Source organism: Passer domesticus, chromosome 3, assembly GCF_036417665.1.
Source record: "Passer domesticus isolate bPasDom1 chromosome 3, bPasDom1.hap1, whole genome shotgun sequence".
In the NCBI taxonomy this organism is placed as follows: domain Eukaryota; kingdom Metazoa; phylum Chordata; class Aves; order Passeriformes; family Passeridae; genus Passer; species Passer domesticus.
The window spans coordinates 39911020-39938452 of record NC_087476.1 but is presented as its reverse complement, the minus strand read 5'-3'; the positions used below and the strand labels follow the sequence as shown (position 1 = coordinate 39938452).

General features: G+C 38.5%; 1 protein-coding gene and 1 long non-coding RNA gene across 16 annotated transcripts in view; one reads left to right on the top strand and one right to left on the bottom strand.

The window, feature by feature from the left end:
* Positions 1-1845, top strand: part of NDUFAF4 (NADH:ubiquinone oxidoreductase complex assembly factor 4) — a 3203-nt gene extending 1358 nt beyond the window's left edge. The window contains exon 3 of the mRNA XM_064412745.1: positions 1511-1845. Within this exon, the coding sequence (XP_064268815.1) occupies positions 1511-1825 (315 nt within the window). The 3' untranslated portion in view covers positions 1826-1845. The remainder of the gene's footprint in view (positions 1-1510) is intronic.
* Positions 1571-27433, bottom strand: LOC135296417 (uncharacterized). Of its 15 annotated transcripts, none has more exons than XR_010358490.1 (7): positions 27229-27433; positions 27002-27072; positions 23796-23947; positions 21963-22176; positions 20967-21466; positions 5116-20528; positions 1571-4074 (listed from the first exon to the last, which is right to left on the bottom strand). It is a non-coding gene; the product is annotated as an uncharacterized LOC135296417 (long non-coding RNA). The 15 variants fall into 15 exon arrangements; XR_010358485.1 differs by having other exon boundaries at positions 1571-9158; positions 10428-20528; XR_010358488.1 differs by having other exon boundaries at positions 1571-19377; positions 20468-20528.

Genomic DNA, 27433 nt, shown 5'->3' with positions numbered 1-27433 from the left:
CCTCTTTTCCATCATATTGTGCTGTGGCTTGTGCATTCTACCTGTTTCATTGTCACACACTTTATTCCAGCTGCTTTATTCAGTAACAAAATTTTTATAGTCATTTAGCAAAATCCCTAAGTCTCTCTAATTTGCTATTTACAAGTCTAAAAATATTTAAAATGCAAATAGATTTCTTCAGTCTCAGCCTGAGTTTTTCAAGAAATCTATTCTTAATTCCCATCACAGAGGTTAGGACTCTAATCTTGAAGTGCTGAAGGTCTAATTTCAGTATCTTTCAATATTCATGTATAAACCTGTCAAGAGAGATTTGAGGGAAAAGCCCAAAGTGGAACAAATCTTTGCTTGATTCCATGCCTCCTCTGAGTGTGCTGCCACAGACTTGCCCTTGTGCTGTGTCTGCTTGCAGCTGTTAGAGCACAATTGAAGTGTAATCACAGAGACTTGTGGGCAAAGCAGTACAAAAGCTTTCTCCCATTCCTGATGTTATCCTGACGACTTTGTTCATTGTGTACATGATGTGCACACACCTCTGTGTATGGCTGGGGTGTCTGCCTGTGCTAAGTGGAAAAGCACCAGCTTGGGAGCCCTGAAGTGGCAGACTCCCAGAGACAGATGATCTAATTAAGAGTTGAAAAATCATTCATTATCCAAGCACAGTTTTAGCAAAAAGTAAAGACGTGCAGTACAGGCCAGACATTCCTTGTCAGACACAGCTCAGACACAGACACACAGGTGCTGTAGTATCCATTTTCTCAGCATCTGAGTTAATACAGAGAGTTTGTGTAATAATCAGTGGTTGTGGGCTCTGATTACTATATAAATACTTCTACATTTAAGAAAGGTTTAATTGTGCCTTTTTTTTTTAGTGTGATTCACTGATTAAATGTTAATAGAAGGAAATATGAGGAAGTGAAAGCTATTTTGGAAATTATTTGGAAATATGAAGGGACTCTATAGAAGAGACTTTGTGTGTCTACATGCTGCAGTAGTCATGGCAATTAAACTCCATATGATGCTGCAAAATAGCAGGAAAACTTGTTCTCTAGACAGAGCAAAAGAAGGAATTTCTTTTAGTAGGAAAACTAAAATTTGAAAACAAAAGGAAGAGGAGAGGGACTACATGAAAAAGTTTTCCAGTGGTATCAGAAGGATACCTATTTGTTGTATAATTTTTTTGTTCTTTCCAATGAATCAGTACCGAATATTAGGTTATCTGGATTTACATTTGCCTACCAGAATCTGTAGTTTGCCTTGTATGAAGGGCTGCCAAGCCAATACAACACTCAGAGTGCAGTGAATAGGAGCTTTTCAGTGTTTGGATGGGAGTTGCTCTATGAAGAATGGTTATGGAAGAAGCTAGGCTGGCTAAGCTTTTCTTAAAAAACTGGGGAAAGCTAACTGGAAAAGCTAAACAGAAAAAATCTTTAGGAAAGCAGCTTAGCTGCTACAGTATGCATAGTAAACAGAACTGCTGTTGAGCTCTTTTTGTTTTCCTTCCTTCAATTAGGTAAAAGATGGAGGTGGTGAACATCTTCCAAGTAAGCAGGAGGAAAAGAGACTTACAAAATTAGGCCACTTGGAAGGTCTAGATGTTAAGAAAGTTCCCAAAGGCAAAATTTCCCTTGTGGAGGCTCTGACACTTCTTAATAATCATAAACTTCAACCTCACATATGGACTGCAGAGAAAATAGCAGCAGAATACAGTCTGGAACTGAAGGAAGTCAACTCTCTTCTGGAATTCTTCATTCCTTTTGCTGTGCAGGAATTCCCTAAAGAAACCAAAAAAGCCATAACAAGCCCTAAACAAAAAAAGTTAACATAAAAATACTTGCCAAAATCTTCTGTGATCTCACTTGTGTCTTCATTTTATTCTCAAATATATTCCATGTCTGAAAATTCAGTTGATAACGTGTCATCCAGCAGGGCTACTTCCTTATGCCAGTGAGATGTATTCAAGCAATTCCATTCTGCATTGGATGGCTTCAGTGAAATGCAGCAACTGCAGTTTGTACACCAGAGTATGACTAATTTGTGGTATGACAGCATGTCACACAGTTCTGATTACCCCATTCAAATGTTATGAACTCAGTTAAAGCATTTTACCTTAAAAGATTGCCTTTCTCAGCAGAGACTTCCTGGCCTGCGGCTAAAGAAGTGCTCCATGGGCGTTGGCTCTGTAATTTCAAGTTGCACTGCTCTTTCAAGGAATTGCTGTCAACATGTGTGTATGTAACAAACAGCTGTATTTCTTTTGTATAAGAATGGAATGGTATTTATACTTTGTAAAGAAGGTTAACCACAAGGGCATTTGGAAAATTCAGTTGTGTCAAACATAAAATAAAAAGAAGGTGAACAGCAAGAAGGCCTCTTTCTGATGCTGGAACAGAAATTATTCATATGTAACTCCTCTTCTACTCTATTCTGATTTAGCTTAAATGTCTGTACCTCTCCAGGTGCTGGTAGTCAGGGAATTTGTAGAGTGATGATCTTCTGGCATAAGTCTCTTGCAGCAGCCCATGACATCTCCTGTATGAGGAACAATGCTTCGTATTAATAGGTAGCAAGGACATTTAAGTGGATGTACTAATTGGACACACTAGGAGGACTTGGTGAATGTTTGCCCATCCTGTTAGAACAATCCTTTTTCCATGTGGAAGCCTTGTCTGATCCAAGTGTGGGCTAGATCAGGTCATGTTTACTCACAGCATACATCCAGACAGATGACACGAGGGTGACACAAACTGTGAGGTAGTGGTGGATTTTAACCCCGATACTGTGACCATTCACATCTGTAGGTAAGAAGTTTTGCACTGATGGTTAATCCTGTAGCGAAACATGGTCAGATAAGCTAGGGAGATGGGGCAGCAGATAATCAGAATTGATATTTAAAAATGCCTTATGGTTGCCTTCTTTAAAAAACAAATTAAGGGGTATAAGTTCATTTAATAAGTTAATCTAAGTTAATAATAAGTTAATTTAAAGTGTATAAGTTAAATTAAAGGGTATAAGCCAGGCTTACATTGTAACTTTCTTTTCAAGAACCTTTCTGCCAAGTCTTTGATTTGAAGTCTGGTAAATGTCTTACCAAGAAAATGATCAGATTTGTTATTTCACAGCAAGATTCCTTCACCTTCTTTGAGTTAGAACACAGTATCTCCAGTAGAGTTTGCCATAGTGCCTTTGAAGGTTATGTTTGGTTCATTTCTGAAGTACATAACACTGTATGATAGTGGAAGATGACACTATGTGCATTGTATAAAAATTAAAAATTGTTAGTCTTTGGATGTGTGGCTTGTCATTTGTCCTCAAATACAGTGGGGTACAGAGCTGCATTCTGAAACTAATGCACCTGAGTTATGTACCACTTTAAGACTGCTTTGCACAAAATACACTTTTATAAAATGTTACAACAGAAATACTTAATTTTTTGAGTACTGTTCATCCTAATGTAATATTTAAGGTAACATTCAGAAAACAGCTGTGGAATGCATTTGGTACGGATTCTGTTGATATTGAAGATGCTGCAATTTCGTGTAAAATGAATTTTATTATGGATCGAAGTATTGATTAAAAACACACTACAACCACGACCAGACAACAGTTTAACCATGCCCTTTGACCACCTTGATACATATTTTGGCATCTTTTGTCTGCTTTCATGAAAAGTCTTGTGATGTAGCTGCACCATGACAGTGCTCTGTTTCACTTCATGGTACACTGCTGTATTGCTTACACCCTCCAGGAGCAGGCTTGTACTTTGGGATGTTTGTTGTCATCACATTCTGTGCCCCAGCCATACCTTCAGGACAAAATCCTATCCACAACTGTGATGATTGCAAAGCTGTTCCCTGTTTCTGTGGAGCCAGGATCTCTTCCTCTGAATATGTTATCCACAGTGGAAAAGCGGATGTCCCACAGCAGAGCTGGTGTAGGGATCCCAAGCAGGTGAACTTGTGGCCTAGAAGGCTTCTCTGGAGCAGGGTGGTTCTTTGTCAAAGTGTGTTCACCCCAGGAGAATTAGATGCAATGCAATTTGTCAGCACGGATTCTTCTGCTGGTCACCTGCCCCATCTGCTGGGCAGCATCAAACCAGTATTACAAAGGTATTGCCAATGGTACAGGATCATGTAAAAATTTGTGCCGTTACCTATCCAAATGATCTGAGGTTTGAATGTTTAGCTTTCACTGCGTCTTCTGACATGGAGCATGTTCCCCAAAGCTCACAAGAGCCAGGAGCATGGATCTCTGTTGGGAAAGCCTGTCCCTGATCAAGCTCTGCAACACTATCTTGACTGCAAGACAAGACCACAGCATGTGTGTGTCCCTACAGTGTTCCAGTATGTGTTTGAAGGTAATGCTGTCTTTAGGGTTGATGTATAAACAAGACTATTCTCACTGTTGTATCTTTGCTAGAACTACTTAGATCCTTTCTTCCAGTTTCAATGATATTTTACTCATCAGTTATCTTGCCTGGTTACTAGTTTCTAATTGGAAGAATGACGGTATTTTCTTTACACTTGAAACATGGCTTTGTCCATGTCCCTTTATCCCTTTCCTGTTTGGCTTACCTTAAGAAATAGGTATTCTTCAAGCAACTTCTTTGAGGAGGTAATTATGGGGAATTTGTGGGAACCTGCAGTTCAGTTTTCAGGTACTTCTATGTGAAGAATTTTTCATGTCTCATTGCCATGCATATGGTGAAAGAAATTTAGCTCAGGTGGTTTTGGCCACCATGTAGAAACATTACATTTGGTAGGGAACAACCTCTCTCAGACTGCCCTGTTATTATGGAATTAATATACAATGTGTTGCAAGTACTTTGTGAGCCTGCAAGGGATTAGTTTCATTTCTAGTGTGGCACATGGTTGACAAATTCCTTATACATGACATTATTCTACCAGTCCTTCACATGTCACTGAAAAAACCCCAGACCACTGAGCACCAATACAGAGTGAATACCCAGGAGCAGGCTGAGCCTCATTTGATAATGAGAGTTACATTCCTGGTGAGTCATACAATTTAATTTCTTCAGGGGAGTTCCAGCAGGTATACTGGAATTCCTGGCTTGAATTTTTTAAAAGAAAATTTCTTTAGGGGGAGTCAAGCACCTACCTTACTCAGGTTTTTTTGGACATACTTCTCTTTCTCTACTCTTGTTCAATCATTAAATCTATTCCCAGCCTTCTGCAGCCAGGCTTTGCTGCTATGAAAACTTCATGCAGTTGCATTCTTTCTCTGTTCTAGATCACATGCAAATGTTGGTTGTATTCTGTCCTTTCAGTAACAACTATTTTATTTTTGCAGCGCTCTCTTGACTTCTAAGACGAGCACATCTGCTGAGGTAAAGATAAGAAGACTGAGTAGATTTTGTGCTGCAGAACTTATGAATAAGACAGGTTTTCAAAAGGAATTTAGCTTTCACATCTTCAAAAGCTACTCTTTAAGGATATGTGAACCCAAGTAATCTGTCTCACCACATATGTATTAATTGTACCTTGGTTCCTGCAGACTGATGGCAAGATAGCAAGACTGGAGCTGAGAGTTTGATCTCTGCTCCCTATGAAGTTTAGTAAGAGGGACCTTCAGTACAAAATGTGAGTTTTCTGTAGCCTCCCATCACAGGGAACTTGTCTTTTAAGCTGCCTTTTTTTGCTCAAGGAGAAAAGAAAAGTATATGTGCGATGTGTGTATTAAACTTACAAAATAGAATGTCTTCTTTCTGTATTGGAAAATCAAATCAAAGGTCAAGTAGTCATACAACAGGATCAAAATGCAAAAGTTTAAAAAGGGTGGCTGTCTCACTTGGTTACATGTGAGCATCATGCTTGCATGTTTGAGATTTGCATGAAGCTTCACATTTCACAGCTCTTTCTGAAGCCCCTTTATACAGGAGTTTCCTGGCTCTTTATCAGATGGTGCCACTGTTGAACTGACAGGGCAGGTATGACCAGAACAGGGGAGCTTCAGGTGCAAAGAGATTTTGGTACTTGAGACTGTAGCAAGTTATACACCAACTGATGTGGTATTTGCAATCAAAACACCGTGTTGGTGCCTGTTATTAAATCTGTTTCCAGCAATCCTCAAGCCTAATGAATTCTGTTAACCTTTCACAATTTAGGTGCTGCTGTGTAATTACCAGAGCTAAGTATTTTCTCCTGAAAAAAGCCACAAATCCCATGGATTAAATTCTCTTAGAAACTTAACATTCATTTTCTTGGTCTGAAATAGAGACTTAGATGTACACAGCAGCAGTGGTAAGTAACAGCAACACATCTCCTATATCATGCTGGAGGGAGAGCACTATGATGCTCTTGTGCCTCTGCAGGGTGGAGTGGGGTTTGATGTGTCTGCCACCAGGAAAGAATTTAAAAAAATAAGTCTACCAAGGTGGTTCTTTTGTGACTTGTGCAAAATCTCCTTTCAGTGTGGGTTACTTCAACTGCAGAAGCCATTTTCAGGTGAGATGTTTTGGCCTCCTGAGAGGAGACGTGCTGCATTGCCCTGGAGGGAAGCAAATGGGGCCAGACAGACCCCACAGTTATCTGCTATAAGGATTCCTCAAGCAGGAATAGAAAATGCATGAGTGGCATGAGGGCACTGTTTTTAGTAAGCTGAATCTCTACTTTTTCAAAAGTCATTCAGTGGCACTCACACCTGGAAGCTGGGATCACACAGGGACTGAGGAATCCTACTGCTGAGTGGGATGAGCTGCATGTGGTGCTGATGAAAGCTAGAGTCAGTCCTGCCAGGGCTGCTGGAACTGGAAGCCTGAGTGTACAGTCACAGCTGGAAACTCTACTTACACAGAGCTTGGGGTCTGGAGAAAGGACAACAGACAGCACTGGTAACCTAGGTGCACTGGGAGAGCAGAGCTGGTTATAATTGCCTGTGTTGGCAGAGTAAAAAGAGATAAAAGTGGAGTCTTTGAGACATTTTCTCTGACCTAAAGTATGCCCTTTTGTTAACTGCACAGGGCTTTGTTCCAAAAAAAATCAACACAGTTCGTGACTGGTCAGCAACGTGCGGAGTGCGAGGCAGAGGCAGAGCAATGAAGTAGGGACAGAGTAGCAATGAAGCCTGGACAGTCAGATCCTTGTTCAGCTGCCATATGTACAGGAGTTGTGCATTGCATGTCACCCTTCACTGCCCTTTGTCCCAGCACAACACTGTGGCCTAAAGGATGCCACAGGCTTGATGGTTAGATGTCCCCTTGTAAAGTGGGGTTGTGGATTTGCATCCCTCTTAAGGTCAAGCAGAAACTGAATGTTAGGTAGAGCCTATCTTAGCAGTCCCCATATCCCCTAAAAGCTGGAACTTATGTATCTCAGTTGCTTAATTCCTCCACACCATTAATTTTCTTCATGAGAACCAAGCATAGCAGGGCTCAAGTCCCTCTTGGTGGGGCTCAGGTGGGGCAGTGGCAGGGGCTACAGCCTGGTGGGCAGGGGAAGGGGCTCACTGCTGTTCAGGGAGGGAAGCCTTCTTTGTTCCTTACCACCCCACCCCTTTCCCAGTGCTACAGCCCACCTCCTCTCTTTTTTGCTAGCTCAGGCAATTGTCAGACCACTTGATGAACCACTTTAATTCACTAACATGGCAGAAAAAGCAAAAGAGATATTTTTATAACTGAGAAGAAGAAAGTCTTTACTATTCTCAGCATCAGTGGCTATCCTTTGGGTGGAGCCACCATATATTCAGCTTACTTGTATTATTGGACATATCTACAGGGAGAAACAAGTTATCAAAATTGGGTATGTTTTTCTTGCACAAAATTTAGGGGCAAAAAGCTGAATATGCAGATGTACCAAAATGCTGCTACAAATTTTTTGAAATACATTATCCCTAGGTTATTTAGTTGAAAAGCACACTGTTGAAACCTTTCTTTCTTTTTAAATTTTAAAAGCATATTTAAGTGTGGTGGTATAAGATGACATTTATTTCTAAGAACAATTCAAACTGAAGACAAAATATATTTTTTTCAGACACCTAGGGTTTCTTTACAAGATAATGAGGCTCTTTTTTTTTCCTTTGGTCCAACTCCAAAATAAATGCTAAGACTTGTGTTAAACAAAGTTTGTCACATTTTAGTTACTGCCATTCCTACCCTTAACTAAATCCAGTCCTCCTCATACCCCTCTACTTTGCTGACAAGCATCATCTGTGGGTTTCTAGTCCTGTTTCATAGATAGGCAATTAATTGTGTACATTGAGTGAGGCTGATTTACTGTCTACCTAAAGCTATAGTGAAACTGGAATAAATAGAAAGCATGTGCATTGAATAACAATGAATCAGTGTAAAACAGGCTACTGAAGATGTCTTCAGGAAGAAATAATGCCAGACTCTTGGCTTTGCTTCTCTGCAGAGGAGGAAAGTGGAAATAAATTCCATACTGTGTTCTGCCTTTCTCAATTAGCTGTCACCAGTTAAAGATTTCCTTTGTGGGAACAAATTCACAGCTGTCATCACTTAACAAAGATAAATTCTATCAGCTCGCTTCGGCACATGCAATTCTTCAATATTAAACCCTTTTATATTGAGAAGTTTTCATTAATGTAGCAATTTGAGAAATTGAGCCATTTTTCTTGTGACTCTCTTAATAGGTTGACATTTAATCATGGCTTTTTAACCCTTCGAAATAAATGTACTGCTGAGTACATTTTGAATAAAATTATTTGAATTTTACCATGAACATATAGCTGTGATTAAAAGCTGAGAAGATGCAACTAAAAGCAAATCTGTTCTTTCAACAGATACCATCAATACCTGCTTGTGCTGCATACGGTCCATGACCCTCTACATAAATACATAATTCTCTACCCTTCAGAAAGCAATGAAACTGCAGTGTTTGGGAGATAGGCTAAGGAAATACACAGATTTACTGACAGAGCAGTATGAGAAGCCCTTGTTAGACTTCTAGACTCAAAAATTTGTGCTATCATTCTGCTGCTGTGGAACTTGTTACAGAATTCAGCCCTCGCTACAACATTGCACTCTAGCATAACATGTTTAATGTTGCCAAAAAAGTGTAATTAGTTCTCAATCAAGAACAAAAGCTGAATGAGTGTAAGTCATGCTTACTCAAATCCTCTTGAGATTGCTGCAACTTAAAATGTGAAAAATGAACTGCTTCTTCTGTCTTAGCTGCTCAACACTTCTGAAAATGAAAGATGAAAACCTAAATGTAGTTAAAGTCAAAATGCAGGACATACTGATATAAATTACATAGGGCTCTTGATGTGCTACTACTCCTTTCTGTCTTAAATTTAACACAGGCTCTGACAATTTCCCTTGTTTTTAGTTTTTAAGAACATGAAATGCCTTTTCTAGAATCATCTTTTGTCTCTGGTGAAATGATAGCATCTCCTTTGCCTTCTCCTGCACAGATTATCTTGGCTTCTTCAAGAGAAGAGCAGGGGAAATGCTAGATAAATATTCAAATGTCAGGTTGAAGAATGTGTCAAGAAGGATTTTCAAATGTTATATCCTTTCTACACCTGGTGCTAGACAGGGATACGCTGCATTTTTCCAGTCTTCATCAAAGGTTTGTTTCAAATGGAAGACAACTTGAATCTGAACTAACTTCACATTCTATTGGTTTTCAAGCTATTTTCAAGATAAGAAAAAATGGTTACTTAAGAGATAAAAATCCAGTGTGCATTCCAATTGGTCAAACTGTCTCTGGAGCTGCAGAGTGGTTATCTAAAGATTCAGCTGAAAAAATGTGGCTTAAAGATGAGAAAACAGCTGTTGTGTCCCTTCACTAGATACACTAGACAAAAATAGAGTTTCAGGCTATGGAGGAGATGCAGACAGATGGTTTTGTTGCCGAATCCTTGCAAATAACCCCTGTCTGCAAATCAAACTTTTCCCCAAAGCCCTGGCAAATCTATATATGCTGCAGGTGGCCAGAGATTTTTATAAGAACATCATTAAATTTATGCAGGGACATCTCAATGGACCCGTTTGCATCATTTGGGAATGTGACTTACCAGGATCAAATACTAAATGTAAACTATGATAACAAGAATAATATTTGTTAATCTGTGTTCTGCAAGGATGCTTCACTCCATAGCTCTTGGATAAGTCATTACACAAAACATTATTTGATTTACTGCTATGTTTTTCTCTGTTTTGCTATTAGGAATAATATTACCTATTTTTTTCTGAGGTCTGCTAGAAGCAGAGTAGGAATAAAAAAATATAGGTATGAGAAATCAATATGGACTTTCCCTAAGCATGTTTTTTTTACATATGCATCTCTTGCCATGCTACCAAAATATTTCTATTGCACTTTTTAATTTTGCACATAAAGTTGCAAATCATTAGCAGCTTCTATAATGTCTGTAATACTTTCAAAGCTTATCCATTTTCCATCAAAGTTATACAAAGTCAACAGGAAGAGTAGCACTGGCATCTTACTGACCTGCAGGACCTAGGTCAAAGTTTTAACCATGGCTGGGCAGCATCCAAGTCAACTTCAGGACGCCATCTAGAGATGGTGTGGATCTCATAGCAGGAGGAATGATCTTGGAAGAAGACCTGAGCATTTGGGATGAGGCAGACCACTTGCTACCTCAAAACACTGGGCACTGTGTTGTAAACATTTTTGAATTCATAGAATCATAGAGTATTTTAGATTGTAATAATTGGAATAATTTTTCTAGTGCAGTCAAGCTTTGAATACTTCCAAACCTGTAGATTCTACAACATGGGCAACCCATTCCAGTGCTTAACTGTCTTTGTGGGAAAAGTAATTTCTTAACAGCTGGGCAAAATTTCCTGTTTCAACTTGTGACTGTTGCCCATTGTTCTGCTGGAAGACTGGAAGATGGAAGAGTTTCTCCATATTGCTTCTGCCTGGCCAAATATCTTTCAGCATCACCAGAATATTAAAAATTATCAGAAAGAAACTTGGTTCCATCCATCTGTGCTTTACTCCTTTGCTGGGAATGTCATCTTTTCAGTTCCTGTTTCTGCTGGGAGCTAACTCTACCACCTCATCTATAAAACATGCATAGATGGAAAAAGCACTATAATGTAGCTTAAAAGACAAAGAAATCATTCAACAGAATATAAACATACAATTTAAGGATTATTCCTGCAATAGTAACACCATCACTCTTCCTGTCAGCTTGCATGTTTTGTCTACATATACTTAGTACCAGGCAATGCATTTGTCTCTGGAAAGCAGCAGCTGGGGCTGTGGGTGGGTGAACAAGGAAACGAGCAAAAATCCAGGCAAAACTTACCCCTCTTTTTTCTCTGTGGTTTACCAATGGAAATAATATTGCCTTATTTTATTTAATGAACAGTAATGTAGAAAAATTATACATAAGCTCACAACTGCTCCTCTTCTCTTAGCAACTCCTCTGTAGTAACATTTTCTGGTAATAAGGTTACAAGATCCACATTACAGTGTGAACACTTTGTGAAAATTGTTTCCATTTATTACATGCTTAAAAGATCCATAGTTGTTATTCATTTTCTAAAGCATCAAACTTATTAAATATTTGGAAACAAATCTGGTACAGACTGTTAACATGCCTTGATTCTGTGTTTTAATGGTACTGAAAGGCATAAGCGAGGTGACATTTTACTTTCAAGTTCTCCCACATTTTCTTAATGACACAACACAAAAAAATCCACAATTTCTTAATGCCTTAGGTCTACATCAGCCACATGAAGAAATGTGGTTGCTATTTTTTTGATCATTGCCTTAGGAGCATACAACAAATTGTTGTCGTGTCACTTAAATCACTCCAGGAAGACTCTCTGATAGTCCTGTGATGTATACGCATTTGTCTTTCTGGCAGGTGTTTAAGTGCAAATTAAAGGTAAAAGAAAGCCAAAAAATTCTGAGCTGCCACAAAAGAACTGTGGGAGAAAAGGTGAAGTCCAGCCTGTGCCAGTGCAGGGGTGCACCATTATCCTCATTAAATGAATGGAATGACCTAGACTCTCAAGTCCTGATTGTGCAGCTTAGTTGAGTCTTTATTTACATAAATGGTCAGGTTTCCACCAAAAGAAATTATGCATGTGATCAAAAGTATGTACAATTAGGTCTTCAGATTAACACTAAGGTGTCTGTAAATTTCTCAGAGATAAGACTAGTTCAGATTCTGTTGTTCAGGAATTTTTCTGGCTGACAGATAAAAACAGTGAAATACACTCTGTGAAAGTGTGAAGTGGTACCGTGTGAAGATTTCTGAGCAGTAAAAGGCACAGTAATGTTTAAATCATATGCTATTAATCTGACCATGTGAAAACACTTTTAAAGTACAGATGATGTTTATAAAGTCAGTCTAATACCCTAGAGCCTTCCTTTTAACACATGGTGATATAGCATTATGGTTATGAAATACTGTACATCCTGAGTCAGTAAATGTCAGTGAACTTAAAAAGAGAAAAAAAGATATGTTGCTTACAGACAAATATGATTAATTTCTGCACAACAGAGAAAGACATATACACAAAAAACCACATGGTATTATCATTCTCATACTAGATTTTGAGAGCAGTCAAGCTTACTCAAGTATGCTAAGTCACATTTGGAAAGACATAACATTCCTGTTCTTTTTTACAATCTCCCAAGAGAGAGATTGCAAAATCTCTGGATCATCAATTTGTGCTGTGTCATATGCTGGCACTGGTGTGTGGGTTGCTTAGATCCCAGCCTAAGTATAAAGACAAATCACCTGCCTGTACTGAACAAAATATGTGTATGTGACATGAAAAAGAAGTGAGGGCAGCAAGTCAAGGGAGAACTCCTCTGCTCCAATCGAGTGAGACCCCACATGGAGTACTGCATCCAGCCTGGGGTCCTCAGCAGAGGAAGAACATGGACCTGTTAGAATGGGTCCAGAGAAGGACCATGAAGATGATCAGGGGGCTGGAGCACCTCTCCTAATGAATAAATGCTGAGAGTTTGGGCTGGAGAGGCCTGGAGAGGGCCTGGGCAAACCTTATAGGTGCCTTTTGGTACCTAAGAGGGCCTGTGAGAAAGAAAAGGACAGACTTTTTACACAGGCAGACAGTGATAAAACAAGAGGGAATGGCTTTAAATTAAAAGCTGGTCAATGTAGACTGGATATAAGGAATATTTGCTTTTTATGACATGGGTTGTGAAACCCTAGAACTAGCTACTCAGAGAGGTGGTGGCTGCCACACCCCTGGAAACACTGAAGGTCAGTTCGGATGGGGCTCTGAGCAACCAGACCTAGTTGAAGATGTCCCTGCTCATTGCAGAGGGGTTGGACTAAATGACCTTTAAAGGTCCCTTCCAAACCAAACTATTCTGTGATTCTATAAAGGTTAGCCTATTTCACATGCACCATCACCAACAAGAAAGTAGCAATACTTCATCTCTTTTCACTCATTATTATAAATAAACTGGATCTCCATCCAGATTTACCACATAGGTAGATATCAAAGATTTGTGTAACAATATTTAGTATTTATAAAATATTTAAGCATCATTGTAGAGTAAAATTTGCATTATTCCAATTTTTCATGCCAATGTGATTTGTAAAGCAGCCAAGATATGCTAATTAGAGAATTTTCCTAATTAATTTCTGCCAGTGTGCTGCCCTAACATGACTTAAAATGTACAGCTTAATGTATTAAATGTATTAGGATTGTTTATACTTCCCATTGTAAAACAGGGAGTAATATGCTATTAACAACAAGTGTTTACAACAATCTTTAGATGCACATATCTAATTAAAGTGAACATCCAACATGTTGGGCAAGGATGAGTCATACTTCCCAACAGCTCTACAGGGAAGAGATCTGAGTTTTATATTCTTCTAAAGCAATAGCCAAAAAAAATTAAATTACTTTCTTTTGTGTGAAATGTATTTTCTGCTGCTTATTGAATGCCTAAAGGATTAATGAACATGAAAGTATGAAGCTTGGGATACACAGTGCATAGGACAAGGGTGGCAGCTGTAATGGAGGGCTAGAGGGAGCTATTTGAAAATCCAACCTTTTTGTTGCTAAGCACAAAACCTACTCTATGTGCATTTTTTTTATAACTCAGGAGCAAGGTACCAGCATTATGCCACCCTAGTTACCATGGTTTCCATTCAGCCACAGCGCCCTCTTGGAAAAGAAACAACTTTAGTTTTATATTCATTACATATCATTTTAATTGTAATTTTAGTTGTAATTTTAAAACCAAAATTACAACTCAAATTATCTTAAAACCAGAATAACAATTTGACGTATTTATGGACAGATCAACATGATTTTGTGTTTGAACCCAATACATACTTTCCTAGACCCAAAGCATTTCCCCTCACTGCAGCAAGGTTTGAAAATAACCACACTCACAGAGACGCCTTTTTTCAAAGAGTGCCAAACCTTCTGGACATCACAGGTTTTGATGAACCCTGACAGTAAATGTGTTTCCCAATCCATCTGGCACCACCAACACCATGGTACCATCGTGTCACTAGTGGGCAGTGATGGACCTAAGAGCTGGAGGAGGCTGCTGGGAACCTCTGGCAGCACCAGTGCTGCTGCTGCTCCTGCCCCCGTGCCAGGAGGGAATGCTCTGCTGCCCTGATGGTTGTGGTGAAGGAAACAGATCTGCAGTGTGAGAGCAGAGCCCTCTCAAAGGGAGTAGCTGCTTGCTGTCTCATAAAAGAATGAAGGTGTTTTGAGCACAGTATTTGTTGTAAAGGTGTTGGGCTGGATCAACAGCTTCTGATCTCTGCACTTTTCAACAGCTCCAGAAAGTACAATGTGCACTGACCTGCTCTCTAGCAACGTGCCTTGCTGTCTCTGGGTATATTTAAGTCACACAGATTTAATTGAGCTGCTTCCTAGGAGGATCTACAGTAATTTAGTTTGGGTGATACAGCATACATGAAAAAAGCAAATTATGAAAGGGATTAATGCTATCAGAACAATAGCTTATGTTCTAATTTTGTTCTGTTTTCACCTTTTCTATGCAGCTGTGGTATTCTGAGATATGATGAACAAAGATAGCAGAAGCTGGTCTTTAAGTAGCAAACTGCATGCCAATGACATCTGAAGTATGCTAAGACAGATGGGATAATCTCATTTTTAAATGTGGCTGTAGAAATAACCAAGAATGAAATAATTATTCATACAAAAACTAATTTCAGTAGGCTTCAGAATCAGATCACAATCACTGAAGAAACCTCTTTGTGATTTTCTGACCCATCACCATTTTGACTCCTACAGACCCTAAATACTTGCTTCTTGAGGATCCACTTGTTACTAGAAAACTGCAAGGAAAGACACTCCCTTACCCCAATTGTCCTTCATTCTCCTGCCTCTGTAGCTGATTAGAGCTGTGGTAAATCTGTAGTAAATAACCACTGGAAAATGTTGACAAGTTAATTGGGCTCATAACTGTGAAGGCAATGAGACATTTCTGCAACTGTTTAGATCAGCTTTGTCAGATGTACGTCAGTTACAAAGGCGACACATTTAATTGTAAAAAGAACACATGGAGAATAAATCAACTTTCAGGCTTGAATTACAGTGCAGGAGGGATAATTACCAGAGCAGAACATGTACTTAGAAACAAAAACCTTTTGTAGAACACAAACACCTGCAAGAGAATTACACCGAAAATTAATGTTGAGTATCAAAAAAAAAAAAAAAAAAAGAAAAAAAGGAATAGGAATATTGGATAAAACCATTTTACTATTTTTAACTATGTGAATTTTCAGTAGGGGTGGAGAAGAGCAGCTTTGACCAGACTTCCAAAACTTATTGTGGTGGTGCTAATGGTTCACTAGGCATCCATTTTTCCCTCAAAGTCAATGCACAATTATGGAGCTGCTTGTATCTTATTTGCTTCACAGTCCCCATGTGCCTGGTAGGTGGATTTCATGCATGTGCAGTCTGGAAGGCTTGCTTCAGATATAAATCAGAGCCACTTATAATGGTTAAAAGTATATAAAAAGGCTATGATGAGGTTTGAGATCTGGGTCAATAGAATTGAGTTATTTTAAGTAACTGCCCTGTACCAAATTTTGCCCTTTTTGTGTTCAGCTGGCAATTTATTCTTCTTGCTACATATATTGTCAGATATTAAAAACCTGAACCCTGTTTAAAATTTAGCAATAGTATATACTGTGCTAATTAAAATGTGCATGACATTTCTATCTGAGTAAAATAAACTCAGGCAGGTGATGTCATGAATTACTGAGTTTTCAGAATTGTATCAGTTACAAAAGCTTTTTGTCTTTGTTCAGCATACCACTGAATGTTCCCATTAATTGAGGGCACTTTGGAACACAGGATATACATTTGAAAATAAGTAAGATCTTCACTTTGGAGTCACTTAATCTGTATGAGTTTGATGAAATGCAAAGTGAGGCTATAAAACCATCTAAGTAATTTCTCATTACAACAAATGGCTACAAAGAGGTAGGAATTACAATATTGCTCAGTTTCAAGCATGGTAAAGTCTTTTGTCCCAGTTGTCAAGAATTTTATTACTGCCCTCAAGCATCAAAGAAATTTGAAATAAGTATGGGGATCCTAGGCTTTACAATTACTGAACCTTTGCTGCAGGTTTATAATATTTTCTCTACAATCATAAGGCTTAGAAACTTCCATTTAAAAAAGGATGGAAATAAAACTTTTCATCCAATAACAGGACTGAAGGATTTAAAACTTCCTGAGTAAAAGACCCCATAGCTTTTCTCAAAGCTTCCTCTTTGAGAAAAAAATGTCTGTTATTGTAAAATCTATTATATCGTAATCAAATATTGGAGGAATATTTTTAGCACATAGTTAGGCATTTTCTTCAACATTTGTTTCCTATTATTTTTGGAGAAGAGGAAAATGGACAGCAGCTCATATATTTTCCCCACAGACAGAATTATCCAGATACCCAGAAATCACACTGCTGATCCAGAATACAGTGTATTATTGTTGATAATTACAGTTTTTCTACTCAAGAAGAGATTGTTTTAGAGATGTATGAAATATTCCCATAAATCATCTGTATACCACTTTGGACTGCCCCTAAATTAAAGTATTATATAAATCTGCAGTGCTAATGCTGTTTGTTAGGAAAAGCTTTCAGTAGGTTATTGAAGGAGTTTTTGTTTAAACTAACCGATCTTTATTTATTCTGAATTATTCCAGAGGAAATTGTGTGTTTCAATCATCCTTGGTTACTCCTAGTTCTTTTGCTTTTATTTCATAATCTTAGACATGACCACTGTGATACTCTGATATGATCTAAAATAAAGTGATGTAATGCTTTCTCAATTTCCCATTTATTTTAAAATACAGAAGAAGCTTAGGGGAAAAATAAGAAACCCACTATTGATCAAGTAATTTCCAGTGAGAAACAATCCTGCATAATCCTTAGAAAATTGCCACAGTGAGTTACTACCTTCATTGTGTCACGATTGAGCTCTATTTCTAGACTGACTGTTTGTGGTAAACTGTCACCAATTTGTTGCCTCTTCTTTAACCAGTGTTTATGGTATGGAAAACCAACCATATTCCCCACAAAGTTCCTTACAATCTGTGGTTCATTAATACAATAATGTAATCTCTGTACTACCTATGCAAGGAAAAGAACATATTGTTAGTCTAGCAACAGTTGAAGAAGGACAGGAAATATCTTCAGAACTACAGTGGTCAGGAAAATGACAAGCCTACTCAAAATATCAATTATTCCAATAGAGATGTTCACAGCAGCTCTAGCATGAATCCTGCCCCGTTCATTCTGTTGAGGAAAAACACCCTGGGGGCTGTAGAAGTCTTTGTTTTCACACCCTGCAGACTGTTCTGAGACCTGCTGTATCTTTTAAGTACATTGATGTTATTATGTCAAGCTGTGACTGAAACATTTTCTATTAAAGCTGGAGCTAACACTGTGATACAACAGATCTTTTCCATTTCTAGTTTCTCTGTGTGTCCCTGTAGGCTGGAACTTTGCAACGAGGGCACTAAAATGGCCAACAGGCTTTGGGGAATGTGTAGCTACAGTGCATTGTGAGTCCTGCAAATCAGTCCTTCTTTTAATGTATAATTAAATTGTGGAACTCATTGCCATGAGATGTTATGGAGGTCAAAAGCATAACTAGATTTAAAACAAAGTAGAAAAACATCCCAAAAATCAACAGTGAAGTAGAAGTTCATCCCTACAACAGTAGGGATGTAACTCCTAGGAAGAGCAAGTGGTTTAGGAAGTTCATAAATCACTCACTGCTGGAAAGCAGATGTTATCATTTGGTACATGTTTCTTACTTCCTGCTCCTGTAAAGATCTACTGCCATTCATTGGTCAAGGAGTCAAGCACCCATTCAGCAGCGTTTCAGCACTTGCAAGGACCAGCAGCATGGTACAGAACCATCCTAACAGGCCAGGAAGGAACTGCATCAGGGCAGCATGGAAGCAAGCACAAGTCTGTATTGCCCATTGATTTTTCCTTCCATCAGGCATTTCTCAGTGCACCACAGGAAAGCATCTCAGAATGCATATATCTGGAAGCACAGCATTTTCAACCTGTCCAGAAATGTTACAAGCCTAATATTTCAATGGTCCCCTCTGCAAGGAGACTGTAATTCAGATTGAAGCAGAAATAACTGGTTCCATGGATACAGCTACTGAGCTGTGTCAGTCACCACAGAAATGGCAGAAGCTGTCCTTTCCTTCTGAGTTCACTTGCCTCTGGAGCTCAGTTGTGGAATGGCCTTTGTGGGCACTCCTAATCTACTTCTGCACAAAGTCAGCTGGCATAGTTTAACCTACTGTTTAATGTATTTTGAGCTAATCTTGGCTGACCTTTTGCTGAAGAAAATAAGAAACTCTTGTATAAGCCTTTCTGCCAGCTCTACTGTGATGGCAGTGCCCTCCAGCAGAAAAACAATCTTGTCTAAAACTTCCACCAATGCTTTCACAAAAGTTATGTTAAATAATCCACAGCTCACAGGCAAGGTGTAGTGGAGAAGAATGTCAATTTTTTTCCTTTCAATCCCTAAATCAGAAATGCCGCTATGTCCCACACAGACAGTAGCATGCTTAGACTGTGGAATTCAGGATTGGGGTTTTTATTTTTTCGTTCTGCAGCAGAAATAAAGACTGCAGCCTGTGTTGCAGTCTTGTGATTAAGTTGGCAGAGCTAGAAATCACATATGTCATCTCTGTACTGAAAGATCATCCCACCAAGACTTCTGCTGAAAAACTATTCCAGAACCTGATTCTTCTGATTATTAGAAACGTTCTAAATTTCAACCCTAAATTTATTCATAGCTCTTCTCCCTCTTTGGTGATTGCCATCTCACTGCCTGCGCACTTACAGGCATCAATCATAATACTATAAAGGACTTCATGTAGAGCAATCCAAAGAAATATACTTCAGTAGACATGATCTGAAATTGAAAAAAGGATGGCTTTATCAAATTTTTTAGTTAAAACACAACTTTGCTGTAATCATCACCTCCCTGCATTAAAAAAAAAAATAATAAAAATTAAGACCTGGTGTCAGCTGGTCTATTTGAAAACAAAAATGGAGAGGGTATGCTGATCATTAGTAAAAGGTTCATTCTTCAGACTTGTTTACTTTTAATAACACAGAGTTGCTTTAAAAGGACATAGGGCTTTCACATTACCAATCCTTTCCTCTCCAGTAATCAGCATTCATAAGAATAGAACAATGTGAAAATATTAATTTTTAAATAAGTATTTTATGTATTCTTTGGACATTTTACAACATGCCCTAAAAATCCCCAAAAGCTAGCACCTTCTTTTACTTGTTATAAAAAGGGATTTTAAATGTCTGGATTTTTAGAATACAAAACCAAAACAGCAAAGAACCTTATGAAAGAATAGTTTGCTGTCTCTGCAATTGCCTTTAAAGGTGTCCTACATTGTTATTTTATATGAATAGTGAATTGACAAGAGCTAATGTGCCAAGAAAAATGTAATATGCAAAATGTCTCATTTCTAGAAAGCAATTACTTCTTTAAGGAAAATAGATTTTAAAAAAAAATTCTTTCCTTAGCTTTTCTCTTTGTTTGAGCTCTACTGCAAGGCCTTAAGTCAAAGAGTACATCATATGAGGGATATTTCCATACACACACACACACAAACAGCTCAACATCATCAAGTCTCCGAAAAACCTCTCCTAGTTGTTCATTTTTGGCACTTCTACATCTAAAAACTGGAAATGAAATTAAGAAAAAAACCCAGAATCTATGAAGACTTTAATGATGCTTAAGGAACACCCCTTCCTCTCCTCCTTCCATAGTCAGCATGCAGATCACCAGCCCCAAAATAAGCAGCTGGCTTTTCAATCTTAGGTATCAGGTTCTGAGTCAAAGGCAACTCTAATATGCTCTCTCTACTGTCTTCCTAGTAAGGACCTACTGTTCTTTCACCTCATAACAAAGATATGTTTGAGCTTATTTAAATAAGAATTCCACTTCACTCCAGGTAGAGCTGTTCCTTTCGAAGACTTACAGCAATTGGATCAACAGACATGTTCATGCATTATACAAAAGATGGTAAAACTTCATGGGACCTAAAAAGAAACTGGTTTTAATATCTGGAATAGGACATGAAAAGGTAGGGAAGATACATAGAATACAACTGAAATTATTAAAGGAATTAAAATTATTAAAGGGATTATTAAGAGGCTGCTTTAGGAGATCAGACTCAAAAATTTTCAGCTGGGAGAAGGCAGTGGTGAAACTTGTTCAAGCTTTATGAAATCGTGAAGGTGGATATAAGGATGAATATTTTTTATCAAATTTCAGAGTTAGGCTCATTCAGTGGAATTAAATTAAAACAGCTAAAAAGAACATATTACTTTACAGTGGCTAGTGTATTTCTGGACTCGCTGCCAAAAGATGTTGTGGAAGCAGATCCCAACAGTAAGTGCAGACAGGAATTGGATAAGTTCATGTACAACATATCAAGTCCAAAAAAAGGACAGTGAAAGGACTAGGCAAGGATTTACCTTTGTAAGAGCCACAGAAGGTAGGGGAGTACAAAGAAAAGTGAAGACGGTGGCCAAACTTGTGTGCACTCTGTAAATAGTTTCTCCTACTGCTGCTGTTTCTATTTCCTTTTCTGTTTAGAAAAAACAGAATGTTGTATAAACAAAACCTTGAAGACCCTCAAGGGAGGGAGAGGGCTATAGGTAATGAAAACAAGGACAAAAAATAAACAACAAACAACAAATGATGGAAAGGGAAGAGTTACAGCACTGAAAATACAAAGCTAGGGAACTGGAGGAGGGCATGAAGCAGAGAAACCCTGACATCACTCATCACTTTTGAAGGTTAACCAAGGAGCAGGTGTATGCTGCCCAGTGATGCTCTGCCTGGAGATGTGGGAGAATGATGACATGAATAGACACAGGTTACACTGTCACTAGGATCCCTCCATCCAGCTTCCTTCTTCTGATGACACAAACAACCAAAGGACCTGGAAGCTGTTGAAGAGGAGATCCTGCAACTTAAAAGGGTCTTGGTTAGGTAGTGTATAAATAAAAAGTGCAAGGGGAAAAGCACAGCAGGAACTTCAATGAGCCTGTCTGGAGGAGAGATGGCATTTGATGTACACTCAAAATACCTGATGTATGCTAGGGTATCTTGCCACTCTCTGAGAAAAAAAGATCCACAGTCCAACTCAGTAGGGCATTTTCCCCACTCATGGATGTTCTTAGGACATTTTTTTCCTTTTTGAGGGGTGTGTATTGTAAAGCCTCCACAGGTGAAAGTCACTCTTGAGTTACTAGTACTGTTCAAAAAATGGTATATTTAGGACAAAAGGAACTTACAGAGTTAGATAATCCTAGGGGCAATTAAAATAGGGTAGCAACTATTTAAAGAGAAAACTAAAAATTATGTGCAACATCTCAGTAAAATTTTATATTTTCATTAAACTGACTGAACAGAAAATTTTGTTTCAATGTACTATTTCGTGTTCATTCTTTGCTGAAGATACTTACAAGTTCAGAGAAGGGGATTCCAACACAGGTATTTCCCAGTGGCGATACCTTATTTAATGTAATGCTCTCTTTCAATGATAAATGAGTTTTTTCACCATTATTTTCATTTAACTGGAGGATCTGTGAAGGATTCGTCATTGGTTTCAGTTCAGAAACCTCCTTTATTATATAGATAACTTCATATGATTAAGTTCATGGGGCACTGATTTTGGTTCTGAATAAAAAGAAATGAAAATGTTTCTAATAAATATCATCTATGTTGTCCATCTTCACTTCTAGCATCTTCTAAAAATCAAATTTGCTGATGAACGAATGGCAATAATTCTAACATGATGCACAGAATTAGATTACTAAATTTGTGCCATGACAAGAGAAAGGTGCTTGTGGCAGAAGTCCTATTTTGTTCCTCTTTTCTTAGAGTGTAGTTGAACAAAAAACTGGACATGCTCAGACACTACTGTAGATAGTTTCCTTCACAAAGACATTGGAAAATCATTCCAGCCAGTTTCAGTAGACTGTAATGTAAGGATCCCAAAGGATTTCCTGAAAACTATCATTGCTAATTTTAATTCCTATGTTACCAGTAAACAAAAAAACCTGTTTTGAAACAGAGACACCAATATGTATCATAGAGATCCTACTGAAAATTATATCAAGTAACTGAAGTAGATATAAACCTAGTCTGAAAGTGACACAATAGGAAATTTCCAAACCCAGGCACAGATACAAATTGGAATGGGGAAAAGACTACACTTCTTTTATTCCACCCTAATCATGGAAGCATGAGAAACACTGAACTGGGAGGAAGGGAGGGCAGAGAGGGGGCAAATAAGTTTATAGTTTCTCTCTAGGAAATTCAGGAAATGTTGTGCACTGGATCTCATCTTGGTTCCTGGATGACATAACAAAAGGAAACAAATTAAAAAGAGTTAATCAGTTTCAGTAATACTGGACATAACCTTCCGTCCAGCATATTAACTCCAAGAAGCAGCTTGCTGGTTCTATTATGGGAGAGTGCAAATGAATAGAAACATTTGTGAGTCTCATTCCTTTCTTAAAACTAGGATACGGGATAAATATACATGGTTCTCAAAATTGAGCAAAAAAATTAAGAGCAAAATATCACATTGGAGACTATTCTGTGCTATGTCCTCCACTTCCCCCAGCTCCTTAAATTATTATAATTACTGAAGGATTTAAGTTACTTAAGTTACAGCCCCAACATTACAGGGTCTTGTAGACTGGAAACTGAAAGCTGAATTTTCTCAAAACATTCTTTTTGTGCTGATGTAGATGGTGCACAGATGCAACAGAGCTTTGGTTTATCTTGCTTCAAAGGCAAACAGTAGCAACTAAAGCAGCAAATGGCCTTTGAGAGGCAGGTGAATTTGTGAGGTTTGTTGACCATCTTTTCATCTTTGCTATAAGAAATAAAAGAGGAATTACTTCAATAGCAGTCAGATGGCCAAAAGAGGACAAGAGACACTGAATGTGTGGTAATACCTGAAATTGTATACTAAACTATCTCGTATTTGCTTGGCAATGAGAAAAAAAGTGTTTGCATGCTTTCTTTTTCTCTCTTCCTCTCAGAGTGAAAACAAGATAGAAAACAAAGTAATGAAGCTGCGAGGAAATGATTAGTTGATATGTGCTCCATTGCAAACCCAGCTCTAGAGAATTTAATTTTTCTAGACAAAAGGTGTGAAAGCATTTTCGTGCTACATTTCAAACTTAGCTCCAATTCACCAGCCTTCTGCACCAATGCTCAGGTCAATGTCATAAATTTCCATTTCAAAATAGCAGCCTGTTTTTTCCACTATAATCCTTACTCACCCAGTCTTTCTTCCCTTGCTCCAGTCACTGTGGTAAGCAGAACAAAATACTTGTGTAACTTCAAGCACATGAATAATCCACCAAGGTCAGACCTCAGTACTGTTTCTTCCTTGTTACACTATACTGTGTTTTTTAATGTCTTCAAATTCATTCTATTACAAAGAAAAAAGCAAGCAAAAAGGATGATAAGGGGTTTTTTATGTTGCATATAGCAGAAACTACATTTTGAAATCTCTCCTGGGCACAGAGTTCAGAGGCAGTTTTGAAACTCAAGACTCTATTGGGATTGTGTACAACTCTGCTTAATAAAATAAATGCAAATATAAATTCTCTTAACATCTGACTTCTGTTCTATTCATCTGCATGTTTTCTTGTTACTGTTATAAAAAGCCCCAAACCTAACTGCATTGTTTTATCATCCATGCTGAATGCTTTGAAAAAGTAGACTTCATTTTGGGGAATTTTCCCTGTTATCCCTGCCCCAAGATTACTCTTGGCCTGTTCTGTAAGACAAAAAAAAAAAAAAAAACAACCCAAAAAACTGTGAGGCTGAACTGGAGTAAATACTCAAGAGCAGTAATGTCCTGATTTCCCCTCACACAATACTAATGGTTTTACAAAAAAGGTCTGGTTATCTGCTCCAAGTTTTTTCCTACAGCATCGAAAAGTATAATCAGAAAGAGTCTAAATAATGCCAAAATGTTCATGTAGGTTTCCTTCAATTGAGGACTGTTTCAAGAATTCTGGCAGTTGCGCACAAAGTGAATTAACATAAACATTATGTTACTTTCATTGTAATAATAGTAACAATTGAATGTAATGAGTGTAGTGCAGTGATGGAGTAGTGAGTCACTGCTTCAGGAAAATGACCAAGGAGTCTGGAAAAGGCTGACAAACACTGCAGTCAATGAAGATTGCCTGCCTTCAGTATAAAGCAGGAATTAATGAGACCTGTCTCCACTATTAGAATACTAGACAGAGACACTCCACCTTCAAGGTCTTGTTTGCACTGAGGCATTAGTTAGACCAATTCAACCTTACTAGACAGCCCAGTCTGGAGCAGTAAAGCACACCAGCCTTCAGCAAGTTGTTGTCCAACCCCCTCCCTGGTAAATGACACAGAAAAGGCCAGTGCTTCATTACTGCTACTGCAAGAAATGGGAGAGTTATGGGGGAAAAAAAAAGCATAGTTCATGGCTTCTAATTAAGTTCAGTCTCCTTGTGGAACCTACTTCTAGGGTGAGGTAATTCAGAGGATCCTCATTTGTACAAAAGAATTTTCTCCTAACTCCTTCCCATGCAAGACCTGTTTTTCTCTGCTTCTTTGGGTCTGAATGACTAAGCTTTTCTACAGTCTTTTTTCAATAAAACTTTTTTGCTTCCGGCCCAGGAACAGTTAGAATAACTAGCCCTTTGTATTTTAAGTTATTCATTAAAGTTAAATGACTTTATCTTCAAGCTTGTCCTAGGGCAACTATTATAAGGTTAACCTTTTTAGAGCTGTGAATTCAGATAAGTTTCTCAATTTCCTCTGAATCTGGTCAGACAGCGGTATGTATGACTATGCCCCTGCTATGGTTCACAGTTGTTGCCTCAATACCTATTTTGATTTCCCAAAGCAGCACTAGACATCAAGGGGCAAAATATCACAAGCCATGAAAGCCAGTTTCAGAAATATATGAGTGAATCTCATCACTTTTTTTCTTTTTTTTGGTAAGACAGTGATCCTCAAAACACTGTCCAGATACAACTCGATTATTGTACTTAATATAGGGGTAATAAAAAACGCCAAAATCACACAAACCAAACACCAAACCCAGTAAGTTCCCTACAGAGCAATCTTGCTTAGCAGTCTTTACCCCAGCCACATATTCCCAATGGATCACCATCCCCAAATCTCTCCCAAATCCGGAGTGCTCCTTGGCAGCCTCACCTAGAAAGCAGATTGTTTTCTCCTTTAGTTTCTCTTTTCAAATTAGGCTCTTTGAATGCTTTCCTAAAGCTCCTTTCCAAAACAAAGAATATGTGAAGCTCATATTTAAAACCAAGGGACATTTACAGAAATCCACTGGGTACAATTAGGCAAATTAAAACTTAAGCAATTTCTCGTATCCATTGCTATATGTAGTTCTTTGCTTTGGCAGTATGAACCAAACATTGTTAGGTTTAATTACTCAAACCACTACAGAATCATTTAAAAACATGTTGTTGTCTCTTCCACAAGATGGAGTGCAGTGATAATATCATAGGATTTTCAAATTGAATCAATATATCATGTCTCCCCTATGCTAGAAAAACCCTTTAAAAACTTTATCCAACCACAGCAAGACAAATCAGAAGCTCCTGTGGGGCAGGTTAGTTGTGGCTATTTCAGATGAGAGGAGTTCAGAGTGCATCCCAAAAAACAAAGCCCACAGGTTGCTTTAGGTCTTTTCTTTTGCATTCAAAATGAGCAGCAGAACTTAACAGTGATGAGAACTGAACTTAACTCTGATGGCGAACTGCAACCAAAAATAGTGCTTGTACCCACTTGTAAAAGAAAATTTAAGAATAAAGAAATAATTTTACTCAGTCAATAATTTTGTAAAGAAGACAGAAAGAATTGCTTTTCCTCTGCCTTGCAGTTCCCAGCCACAGCCTTGTGGGTACAGGGCTGCTGAACTCAATCAAGAGTTGAACTCCTCAAAAATCAAAGCAATATCAGTGCTTTGATTAGATGTAGCTTCTAGCATTCTGCTGACATCCCATCAGCTGTGTGCCTAAGAGAACCATTTGGGAGAAAAAGAAGCTTCCTTATTCTCCTCTTTAATGGTCTGAGTCCACTTTGCGCAGTTGTGATCTGATGTGGAGAGAGATGTGTTTGCTGGTAATCAGGTAAATGCACTTTGAATAGGGATTGTAAAAGATTCTTCCTTCAGACACCAAGTTTTGTGAGAAAAGATAGCTTTCGTATCAATTTGCATCCTTTTATACCCATTTAATATGATATAGTGAGTCTTGGCACTAATACATATTAACATATTAAAACAATTACTTTAAACTACATTAACTACCCTAAACCACGTAGACTTTGGTCTGAAATGATCACCTATGGCCTTGCCCTTCTCAGAATCAGGAGCCACCCTATCCCAGTTTGGAAGTGATATGGCTGCCAGTGCCACATACTATGCATTGCAACTACATCCTATTTGGAAGAACCTCCTTACCAAGTTAGCTGTGTGGACAATGAGAAGACACAACGCCTTGTCTTGGTCCTTGAAAATCAGCTGGAACAACTCTGTGCAGTAAAGCCACGTTTAGAAATATATTAATTTTCCCTTTATGTACACCAGGACTGCAGTACCACTAAGCACATACCGTATTTACGTCCCTGCCTGGCAGGAGGCTTGTCGCCCCTCTGCATTTGTTAATCCTGCTCCTCAGCATCTTTTACCTGGATTTTTAAGGAGACGCCTGCAACTTTACAGGAACAGCCTGCTCGGCGCTGGGCGATGAGAAACGCCACGGGGGGGTGGGTTGCGGATCGGCTGAGCGCAGCCTGCGCCGCCCGCGGGAGCGGGCACGGGGGTGTCGCGGCCGCTCCGCCGGGAAGCGCCCACGGCCACCGGGGGCGGCGGGAGCCGCTCGGCCGGAGCGTG